Source organism: Hyla sarda, chromosome 11, assembly GCF_029499605.1.
Source record: "Hyla sarda isolate aHylSar1 chromosome 11, aHylSar1.hap1, whole genome shotgun sequence".
Taxonomy (NCBI): domain Eukaryota; kingdom Metazoa; phylum Chordata; class Amphibia; order Anura; family Hylidae; genus Hyla; species Hyla sarda.
Window position 1 is genome coordinate 67,447,983 of NC_079199.1, and position 12,604 is coordinate 67,460,586.

General features: G+C 40.9%; 1 protein-coding gene across 1 annotated transcript in view; it reads left to right on the top strand.

The window, feature by feature from the left end:
* INSRR (insulin receptor related receptor) overlaps positions 1 to 12,604 on the top strand; it is a 219,347-nt gene that overhangs the window by 47,489 nt on the left and 159,254 nt on the right. The window contains exon 2 of the mRNA XM_056545044.1: positions 6,770 to 7,312. Coding sequence (XP_056401019.1) covers positions 6,770 to 7,312 — 543 coding nt within the window. The remainder of the gene's footprint in view (positions 1 to 6,769; positions 7,313 to 12,604) is intronic.

The following is a 12,604-nucleotide window of genomic DNA, read 5'->3' on the forward strand; positions in this document are numbered from 1 at the left end:
GGCTCAGTAGTGTGTGTGGCTTCCACGTGCCCATATGACCTCCCTACAACACCTGGGCATGCTCCTGATGAGGTGACGGATGGTCTCCTGAGGTATGTCCTCCCAGACCTGGATTAAAGCATCCGCCAACTCCTGGACAGTCCGTGGTGCCACGTGGCGTAGGTGGATGGAGCGAGACGTGATGTCCCCGGGTTCAGGTCTGGGGAACGGGCGGGCCAGTCCATAGCATCAATGCCTTTCTCTTGCAGGAACTGCTGACACACTCCAGCCACATGAGGTCTAGCATTGTCTTGCATTAGGAGGAACCCAGGGCCAACTGAACCAGCATATGGTCTCACAAGAGGTCTGAGGATCTCGACTCGTTACCTAATGGCAGTCAGGCTACCTCTGGCAAGCACATGGAGGGCTGTGCAGCCCCCCCCAAAGAAATGCCCCCCCACAACATTACTGACCCACCACCAAACGGGTCATTTTGGAGGATGTTGCAGGCAGCAGAATGTTCTCCACTACATCTCCAGACTCTTGTCACTTCTGTCACACGTGCTCAGTGTGAACCTGCTTTCATCTGTGAAGAGCACAGGGCATGAGTGGCGAATTGGCCAATCTTGGTGTTCTCTGGCAAATGGCAAATGTCCTGCATGATGTGGGGCTGTAAGCACAACCCCCACCTGTGGATGTCCAGCCCTCATACCACCCACATGGAGTCTTTCTGACAGTTTGAATGGACAAATGCACGTTTGTGGCCTGCTGGAAGTCATTTTGCAGGGCTCTGGCAGTGCTCCTCCTGCTCCTCCTTGCAGTATCGGTCCTGCTGCTGGGTTGTTGCCCTCCTACGGCCTCCTCCACCTCTCCTGATGTACTGGCCTGTCTCCTGATAGCGCCTCCATGCTCTGGACACTATGCTGACAGACACGGCAAACCTTCTTGCCACAGGTTGCATTAATGTGCCATCCTGGATGAGCTGCACTACCTGAGCCACTTTTGTGCGTTGTAGACTCCATCTCATGCTACCACTAGAGTGAAAGCACCACCAGCATTCAAAAGTGACCAAAACATCAGCCAGGAACCATAGGAACTGAGAAGTGGTCTGTGGTCACCACCTACAGAACCATTTTTTTTTTTTTTATTGGGGGTGTCTTGCTAATTGCCTATAATTTCCACCTGTTGTGTGTTCCATTTGCACAACAGCATGTGAAATTGATTGTCAATCAGTGTTGCTTCCTGAGTGGACAGTGTGATTTCACAGAAGTGTGATTAACTTGGCGTTACACTGTGTTGTTTGTGTCCCCTTTTTTTGAGCAGTGTATAAAAAAACACTATACTGAAACCAATAACACCACTGTACAGGGGATGAATAATTGCACCACACAGTCCACTACCATTAACACCATATAATGGTGAGATGATCCTACCATACTGATATGGCAGTATAACCAAAAACACCACTATACAAGGGCCAAATAATTCCACCACACCATGACTACATATTACCCACACATAGTGAATGGATAATACCACTATATTGTCACTGAATAAAAACCTCTGTTCACAGACAGTGAGACCCTGGTTCTACACAGGCTCTACAGACCATATTAGTGATTACATACAGTTACATCAGGTGGAGTCTTCTCTGATCGGAGTTGTTCACTCTCCTTTTTCTTCCCCATCCAGCCCAGACCGTCATGATTATTTCTTCCTATCACATCTTGTCTCCCCAGAACCTGCCAGACAAACATTTTAGGCTGTGCACTTTTCCATCACTTATAGCGCTCTATGGAGTAAAAATAACCCCCTTAATACCCTACAGAGTAAAGTGAGTAGATATGTGGGTTGGGGGGAAGAGTTGGTCGCTCCCCCACATTAGATAGTTAGGTCACACCAGTAGGTAGACAGGTCCCTTCACATTGTTTCCCCCCCACTACACAATTTCCCACCTGTAGGTAGTCGCAGACCCCTATAGATTGGGCTTACTCACAGTAAGTAGGTCCCCCTGAAGATAGTAACCCCCCTTTATATAGTTGCAACCCCCCAGCATAGAGTTGTAGCAATCCCCTTTAGGTGGTAGTAGTAGTCCCCTTTTGGCAGTGCTAGCAGCCCCTTTTTGGTGGTAGTAGTAGTTGTAACAGTAGCAGCAGCCCCCTTAGGTATTAGTAGTAGCAGCCACCCCCTTTAGGTACACAGAGTACACAAATCCACTTATTTCCCCCACTTTAGCTTATAAAACAAAACTCTTATAATATGAGCCAAAAGAAAAGGGTTAAAAACAAAGTCCATTCATAGGTTCATTGTCACTATCCAAGCATTACATTTTTATATATAGTAACCCAGACACACCTGCAGTGTCCCCCTCCCCCCAACATTTTTTGTGATCTTAGTGATGTTTTCAGAGGTTATGGGTAGTGTTGAGCGGCATAGGCCATATTCGAATTCGTGATATTTCGCGAATATATGGACGAATATTCGTCATATATTCGCATATTGGTAATATTCGCGTTTTATTTCCGCGTATGCGAAAATTTGCATATGCTAAAATTAGCATAAGCGGAAATTCGCAAATGCGAAAATTAGCATATGCAAAGATTAGCATAAGCGAAAATTCGAGCACCAGTCTCACACAGTAGTATTAGAGCCTAGTGTTGAGCGGCATAGGCCATATTCGAATTTGCGATATTACGCGAATATATGGAGGCATATTCGTGATATATTCGCTAAATTCGCATAATCGGAATATTAGCGTTTTATATTTTCGCATATACAAAAAATTCGCATATGTGAAAATTTGTGTGCGCAAAAAATCGCATAGACGAAAATTCGCATGTACGGAAAATTAGCTTATGCAAAAATTAACATATGCTAATTTTCACATATGCGAAAATTCGTACGCCAGTCTCACAGTAGTATTAGAGTCTTCTTTACAACACACAAGCTGGAAGCGGAGAGGGGTGATCACTGTGATGTTTACTGTGAAAAAAAAAACAAAAAAAAATGAATATTCGTAATTACGAATATATAGTGCTATATTCGCGAATATGCGATATTCGCGAATAAAATTTGCATCGCGAATATTCGCGAGCAACACTAGTTATGGGGCAATGACAGGAAAAAACGCATTCAGAGGGTTATAACACCTCTGTATGTGACCTCATCCATCGTGGACCACCAAGTCAAATGAGACCTGAAAGTGGTATTTTAATTTTTTAGGATGGGCGGAGCATTGTACACACACTGCAGGTGTGTCTGGGATATATATATATATATATTGTACGCTTGGTTAGTGACAATGAACCTATGAATGGACTTGTAGTAGTGTAGTAGTGATGGGTTTTTAACCCTTTTTCTTTTGGCTCATTATTTCTAATGAATTTAAAAGTTCTGTTTTATATGCGATTGTGTGGGAATAAGTGGATTTGTGCACTCTGAGTTGGCTAAAATAATATAACGTGAGTTATGCCCAGCCCTAATTTGGGTCTTTTTGATTGAGCTGCACAGGATCCCTGACACGCTCTGCAAACTGGACCCTCGTGTTAACAATCCTATAGTCCTGTGCCCCTTACTATATGCCATCAGTGTACCCCACTATTCCAGCTGCCCCCAAGATCCCTGACTCTCAACCCAAACTGGACCCTCACCCTGTCAAGGATGACTTGAGGTGAGGCATTAAAATGTGAGTGACTGCCGCTATATGCTGCTGAGTGCCGGCACAAGGAATACACACCAGACAATGTTGGTATCATATCTCCTTCTCAGCTGCCCAAGGAGATCTGTTTTATTACACAGAAGCACATTGTTTTTACATTTGACAAAAAAGGGAGGTTTAGTTATGACATCAAAATCATCACGTTACATTTTGATAGGTTATTTGAGCTTTATCTCTGTATATATTAGCATATTTAGCATCCATTTCTTTCTTGGCCAAAGTTAATTTATGCGGAACTCTCGCTCATACTGGAAAATTCAAGATCTTTGCCCTTCTATACAATCTGTATCTTCCTTAAATGTTTTGTCTTCTGACTTCTCATCTTGGGCATCCTGGTGTCATTCCAAGGTTTCTTAGTTGCAAGCAAACAGGAAGCTGGTTTATGGGTTAGGGTAGTTTAACAAATATCTTTCTCCAGCATCAGCAATAGCATATTAGTATTAATATATATTGATCAGTCATCAGAAACATAAGGGTCATCCTTATCAGCCCTAAAAATCCTATAATCCACAATAAATCCACCGGATTCCTATCACCAAATGTGATATGTTGTGAACTCAAAATCCATATAGTAGGTCAATATCTGCGTGGATTTTGTGTGTTTTTTCCCCCCTCACAGTATGGAGCTGAGCTTAACTTCATAGCTGGTGGCTGGGGTACCACAGTAAAGAAAAAATACTTAATGAGATACAATGCTACGTGGATGCTTCAGGCTTCCCCACATTCTTGGAATTGGAGGGCATGTGACCTAGGGATATGTCCTCACTTTACTAAGTTGGTATACCTTTTTAAATATAGCTAAAGGGAACAGATAACCTCTGAACAGTGAGCTAATAATCCTGCGTAGTGATTGCTGCCTAAGTGAAGCTGGTTAGTCAAAATTTGAAATTAATGGCCTCATAACTCTGACAGGATAACTTTTTCAGTTTTATGCCTAATAAGGGGCCTAAAATGACTCAATGTAAATTAATTTCTCCAGAATGTTATCCTGTAGTCAGTTTGCATGGCTCAGATGATATTCTTACTAAACTTCCTTGGCATTTTCATCAAGAACTATGTTTTTTAATCCAATGAATATTAACATATCCCTATGGATTGCAAGGCTTGGATAGCACTTGATTGTAGATTTGTCTTGTAGAAGCTTGTATCAGGCAACCTATAAACTAATAATGAAGGCATAGGATGTAACAGATAATTTGTGGGAACACTAAGGCCGGGTTAACACCATAGAATCTTTGGCTGGAATTTCCGCCAGAGATCCTGAGGGCGGTGCTAGAACAGTGCTGACTGCATTGCTATTCCCCGTAGACGGCAATGCATTTCTGAGTGGATCAACTGAAAGAATGTTCATGTACACAAGAACGCTGCAATATAACCTACACTCTTCCTCTGAAATGTTAAACCAATAGAAATGGTAACAAAAAACCACCTATGGTACTACTCCTACAATTGTCACCATGAATTAAACACCAATAATACAAAATTCATGAAAAATAGTATAAACTTTATTAAATAATTAGTAACAAACTAAAGGACAGACAAACCCACCCCTAAAAAACATATATCCCAGAAAAGCACTAGTGACCTGGTCCTGGTTATTAAGATGGTAAATATAAGGAACAATGCATAAGTTATGTTATTGGTTCACTCAGATCATCAGTACGGTAGTGTGTATCTCAATACAAAGTCGCCGCTAATACAAAAAAGATTATTATCCATACAACACTACCTGTAATAGGCATGTTCCCACAGGCTATCCAGGGACACAGTGCACCCTCAACGGACGTCGTTTCGAGGGTCTCCCCACTTCGTCAGGAGGTGCTGTCTTCTCACCCCTCTGCTTCTTATATATGCCTCCATTGCTGGCGCACGGATCGCGTCCGGAAGCGGAATCCGGAACCCGCCGCGTCACAGGGTGTCCACCGTCATGTGACCATGACGGTTTCCGCCCATACGTGACACCTAGGGATCCGAACTTCCGCCCGTATATGTATATGTATATGATTATTTCTCTCTGAACTAATTGGAATTGATAATCAATGTATTTATTCATTATGTTTTTTATATTACTCACTAATATGTGGCGACATCTACTGGCTATCCAGGGAATTGTGGCTTTTGTTAGTATTTCTCTTCTGGGTCCTCTGTGTGCGCACGCATCGTGAGTCCGGGCGGAAGTTCGGATCCCTAGGTGTCACGTATGGGCGGAAACCGTCATGGTCACATGACGGTGGACACCCTGTGACGCGGCGGGTTCCGGATTCCGCTTCCGGACGCGATCCGTGCGCCAGCAATGGAGGCATATATAAGGAGCAGAGGGGTGAGAAGACAGCACCTCCTGACGAAGTGGGGAGACCCACGAAACGACGTCCGTTGAGGGTGCACTGTGTCCCTGGATAGCCTGTGGGAACATGCCTATTACAGGTAGTGTTGTATGGATAATAATCTTTTTTGTATTAGCGGCGACTTTGTATTGAGATACACACTACCGTACTGATGATCTGAGTGAACCAATAACATAACTTATGCATTGTTCCTTATATTTACCATCTTAATAACCAGGACCAGGTCACTAGTGCTTTTCTGGGGTATATGTTTTTTAGGGGTGGGTTTGTCTGTCCTTTAGTTTGTTACTAATTATTTAATAAAGTTTATACTATTTTTCATGAATTTTGTATTATTGGTGTTTAATTCATGGTGACAATTGTAGGAGTAGTACACAAGAACGCTGCCCCTGGAATCACCATTGGAAATTCTGGCTAGAGATTACATGGTATAAACACTCCCCGAGGGTTCTTATACAGTGCTGAGAAAGTATTTAGCAATTCCACATATGTTTTAGAATGTATAATCATGCCTTTTGTAATATGGTACTTTGTAATATGGTATCTTATGAAGCATCCCATTTCTATTCATATGAAAGAATAAATCTCTTTATTAATCAATATGGGTCCGGAACTAGAGGAGGGCCCCATATACATTTGTGGAAGACCTACTGTAATACAACTAATATGTGCAAAAAGTGATTATGCCATAATTTTATGTTCTAATAGATTTTCCTTTCTTCTCTAGTTTGTGGCAGCATGGATATACGAAGTGACGTGAGCCAACTCCGTAAATTAGAGAACTGTACAATCATCCAAGGTAATCTACAGATATTGCTTATGTTTAGCACCAAGCCCGAGGATTTTCGAGGCCTGAGTTTCCCTCGTTTGACAATGATCACAGAGTATCTTCTCCTTTTTCGAGTCTATGGCTTAGAAAATTTGCAGGAACTATTTCCAAACCTCTCTGTGATCCGTGGCACTGACCTGTTTTTCCACTACTCCCTGGTTATCTTTGAGATGCCTCATTTACGGGATATAGGACTTCACAGTCTCACCAACATACTACGAGGCGCAGTCCGTATTGAGCGTAACCAGGAGCTCTGTCACATCTCCACCATAGACTGGTCACTGTTGTCAGACGCAGTGGACAACCACTACATTGTTGGGAACAAGCCAGTAGAGGAATGTACGGATGTGTGTCCGGGTGTTCTGAAATCCTCATGTGTGAAGACTGTAATAAATGGAGTGCAGGAACCTAGGTGCTGGACATCTCGTCACTGCCAGAAAGGTCAGAATAACTTTGTTTCTAATGTTACCTCAATTATGCTGAATTGTTTCTACATACTTCTGTATATTACAAAGGTAAATGTACAGTTTGGTTAATTACAGTGTATTGAACATTACATGTTTAGATACACTGGGGCAGATTTATCAAAGCCTGTGCAGAGGAAGATCGGTGCAGTTGCTCATAGCAACTAATCAGATTGATTATTTCATTTTTCAGAGGCCTTTTTAAAAAATGAAAAAAAAAAACAACAATCATTTTGGTTGCTATGAGAAACTGGTCAACTTTTCATCTACACAGGTTTTGATAAATCTCCCCCACGGACTCAAACACTATAGTAAAATAGCAGGATTATATCGTGTCTAAGGGAAGCATAGATGATGATGATGATGGTGTTAGTCCCTGATGTATATGTCATGTGACGAAGTGGCTCTAACCCAATGTTTGTGAACCCCACAAATTATTTTTTCAAATAACACTGTTTACAGATGCAATGCACAGGAATGAGAATTCTGACGTTAAGATTCTGTGAAGCAACTTGTAAACTGAACTACTTTCACAATTCTAGAGAGACACAGATATTTGAATACAGCCTTCAATAGTAAAGTTTAGGAGTCAGAAAAATTTATATTTTGGTCACTGTCCCTTTAAAATAATGCTTCTTTTATCAAATTTTATACTGAAGGAATTTTAAATGCTTTCCGAGCACATGTAAGTCTAGTGCAGATTTTAAAGGCTCTTAAGTTCTCATGTCTAACTTAGGGAAACTACAGAACGAGGATATTCATGGTGGGGTTAACTGTGTGGTGTAAGATACAATGTAATAGGGACTTTTGGTGGTTACGACACTCAGGTGTAGCCAGGGAAGAATTTGCTGACTTGGCAGACAGGCTGGCACTGACCTGATAACTAACCTCGTAAACAGATCAGTGACTACTTGATTTGCACATCAACACTTTCTCCCCATACCTGGGAATTTTTAACTGAAGCACCTCATCCTGAGACTTCAACTAGTCACCACTTCAGAATGCATGCCGACACAAGGACATTAAGGACACAGACACTATGTCTTATTTTATCCACAGACATTCTATGTACAGGTCACATCTAGGACAACCAGGGTTAATAGTATACAACAACTCACCCCACTGACCATATTGGTTGGATTATAACTTTTGGTTTTCTTGTCTTTAATATTTATCACTTAGGGTATAAGTGGCTGACACTATATTTGACTAGAAAGCAGTCTAAATGAGCCTTCTCCTATAACTTTATTTTTTTATTTTTTTTAGATTTGTAACAGGTAGTTAAGTAGTTCCCTTTGAGTCACAGAGCAGTTTTGTTAATAAAATAATTTTAAAAAATCATATGCTTGTCACAGAACAGTGGGATAAATGCTTGATGTTTGCAGTTGGCAGAGTGGAACGGTAGACTTAAATAAAAGTCTTAAAGGCATGATGTGCTTTGTGGAGGCACAGCAAAAGCACATAATATACAGCGCATTGTGATAACCTGGTGGGGTGGCTGGTGGAAGTTATCCCACCCTTTGGTAGGAGACCTTGTTCACGGTTACTAGAATGGAGGTTTGGCTATGAGTATTTTCCTGGGGGACACCACAAACTGTAAAATAGGAGGGCTGCACTAAATGTGATGGTATTTAGTCTCGTACAGCACTTTTGGTTAATGATATTCTGGCTGGTGGTAATTTGGATGCCTTTGGTTGTACATATGCTGTGGAAGCCAAAACACATGGAACTTGAGGAGTTGCTTTACAATAGGTAATTTTCCCTATATACAAAACTATATCCACAGAAGGTAGTACACCGCTTAAACAGTTCCAATGTATGATGTGTGGTAGCTGGTAACAAGGAGTTGACCAGTGTTGGGTCACTGTGTTGGAGAGTTAGTTCTGCGATGGAGAAATCCCTGAGAGGGCTAGGAGGATACCACTGGCTGGTTCCCGCAGTAGAATAAAATGAGAAGACAGGATATAGGGGTCCAAAAAGGCACAGACAGCTAGGGGTGCTTTAAAATTGTGATCCCTTCGAACGCTGAGAAATTGTCCATCTATAGGACGTAGTGGCCAACAAGAATGACATTGGGGGAAATTTAGGAAGAGTGGTGCAGTTGCCCACAACAACCTATCAGATTGATTCTTTAATTTTTTTTAAAGGCCTCTGAAAAATGGAAAGAAATCTGATTAGTTGTGATGGGCAACTGCACCACTCTTCCTCCACACAGGTTTTGATCTCCCCCATTGTCACTTAAGCCAGAGTACAGCTGGTATGCAGAATATATTCAGTAAGGCCACCTAATTGCCATGCTTGGTTTTATGTGATTCTGGTAGGCTCACCTAATAACCTTCAGCACTGTTGGAGGAGGCTAGTGGGCCCTTAGTCTTTATATGGGAACCTAATTTATGAGATTCTGTGGGTATTTCATGTATGTCCTGATTGGAAATTTCCCTTTTTTAAAGTGGTTGTATCAACAGTCCTTTATGTAAGGAGAAATAACACTCTTACAGCTTGGAAGGGAATGTGTTAAGGAGTTCCTGAATAGCTTCTGCAGTGAGGCCAGAGTGGATGTTGGTGTAACTTGAGCTGAGTTTTGCCCTGTGGACACAGGTAAAGCTCTAGTACACGTGCTGCGGGTAGGCTTCTATGTTTACAGTAAACATCGGGTGACATCTGGGGAGGAAACATGAATTTCTCATGCCAGCCTTTTACTACCCATCAATCTAGGGACTTAATTATGAGGATGTCAAACATACAGTATTTTTACATAGAGATATATTTCCAGGTATATAGAAGTCACTGAGAGGAGCAGCAATTATTGGATATACAACTGTAGCAAGTGTCCATATAAACAGGCTGTCATAAAAGTAACACATTGCATTATATGATATGATATACACCAGTGGTGCTATTTTAGAATGTCTAGATGCCAGTATAAAGGGCTAATTTCAGTATTATTGTTATGAATTGTTAAAGGGAGGAGGGGTATAGGTAATTTCTATTTTGTAATGAGGGGTGAAGTTTTTTCGATGGTACTTGACCATTAAATGCTAATGGTAACTTGAATCAATAGACTACTGCTTTGACTAAATGGCTGAACTACCTGCTGGTAACAAAAGGAAATATTCTTTACTTTACCCCTTGTAAACTGACCTTGTATTGTAGAACATGATGGCTTACACAATCCAGAGGGGATTTCACATAAATGCCAACTTTAGATGATCTTACTTTCACCTACCCCCTTGTCTGGAGGGTTGCTAGAGACCTGTTGCTTGATGATCTCATTAAAGCAGCAGTGTAAAACATTGTGTCAAAAGCGTGATCACAAGTGTGATCTTTTTCATAGTAACAAGTCAGATCATTTTTTTTACCAACCTAAATGAGAGAGTTTGTTAGTTGGCATCCCATGTGTTTTATATCTCCTCTGTTTTAATTTTGGTCACCCACACAGGAAACAACAGTTACTGTTCTTAAGTTATGTTTTTAGCTGAGGCAACAGGTTGGCATACTTTCCCTGCACATCCTGGTCTAGAGTTTCATTTACATTCCAAACATGGACAAGTTGTGCCAAGTTTGACAAGAGCGGACAGTAGGATATCTCTCCTGAGATATATTTCATTTTTCTGCGGTACCAGATTATCAGTTCATGAAGCTTGGTGGCAAGGTTTGAATTCAAATGTCTCCTTTTTGAGTACCACACTTTTTCCACCTTATTCTGTGTGTTTAACCCCTTAAGGACCCAGCCTAAATATACCTTTAGGACCCGGCCATTTTTTGAACATCTGACCACTGTCACTTTAAGTATTTATAACTCTGGGATGCTTTTACCTTTCATTCTGATTCTGAGATTGTTTTTTCGTGACATATTCTAGTTTATGTTAGTGGTAAAATTTAGTCGATACTTGCATCATTTCTTGGTGAAAAATTCAAAAATTTGAGGAAAAAATTAAAAATTTTGCATTTTTTTTAAACTTTGAAGCTCTCTGCTTATAAGTAAAATGGATATTCCAAATTATATATTGATTCACATATACAATATGTCTACTTTATGTTTCCATCATAAAGTTTACATGTTTTTACTTTTGGAAGACACCAGAGGGCTTCAAAATATAGCAGCAATTTTTCAATTTTTCACAAAATTTTCAAAATCAGAATTTTTCAGGGACCACTTCAGTTTTGAAGTGGATTTCAAGGGCTTTCTTATTAAAAAATAACCCATAAATGACCCCATTATAAAAACTGCACCCCTCAAAGTATTCAAAATGACATTCAGAATTTTTTTTTTAACCCTTTAGGTGTTTCACAGGAATAGCAGCAAAGTGAAGGAGAAAATTCTAAATCTTCATTTTTTACACTTACATGTTCTTGTAGACCCAGTTTTTGAATTTTTACAAGGGGTAATAGATGAAAAATCCCCCCAAAATTTGTAACCCAATTTCTCTCGAGTAAGGAAATACCTCATGTGGATGTCAAGTGTTCGGCGGGCGCAGTAGAGGGCTCAGAAGGGAAGGAGCGACAATAGGATTTTGGAGAGTGAATTTTGCTGAAATGGTTTTGGGGGGGCATGTCACATTTAGGAAGCCCCTATGGTGCCAGAACAGCAGAAAACCCCCACATGGCATACCATTTTGGAAACTACACCCCTCAAGGCACGTAACAAGGGGTCCAGTGAGCCTTAACACCCCACAGGTGTTTGACGACTTTTCGTTAAAGTCGGATGTCTAAATGAAAAAAAATTTTTCACTAAAGTGCAGTTTTTTCCCCAAATGTATCATTTTTACAAAGGGTAATGGGAGGAAATGTCCCACAAAATTTGTAACCCCATCTCTTCTGAGTATATAAATACCCTATGTTAGGACATAAAATGCTCTGCGAGCGAACAACAATGCTCAGAAGAGAAGGAGTCACATTTAGCTTTTGGAAAGCAAATTTTGCTGAAATGGTGTTTGGGGGGGCATGTCGCATTAAGGAAGCACCTAGGGTGCCAGAACAGCAAAAAAAAAAAAAAACATGGCATACCCTTTTGGAAATTACACCCCTCAAGGAACGTAACAAGGGGTACAGTGAGCCTTAACACCTCACAGGTATTTCACGACTTTTTGTGAAAGTTGGATGTGTAAATGAAAAAATATTTTTTCACTAAAATGCTGTGTTTTCCCCAAATTTTACATTTTTACAAGGGGTAATAGGAGAAAATGACCACCAAAATTTGTAACCCCATTTCTTCTGAGTATGGAAATACCCCATGTTTGGACATCAAGTGCACTGCTGGCACAATACA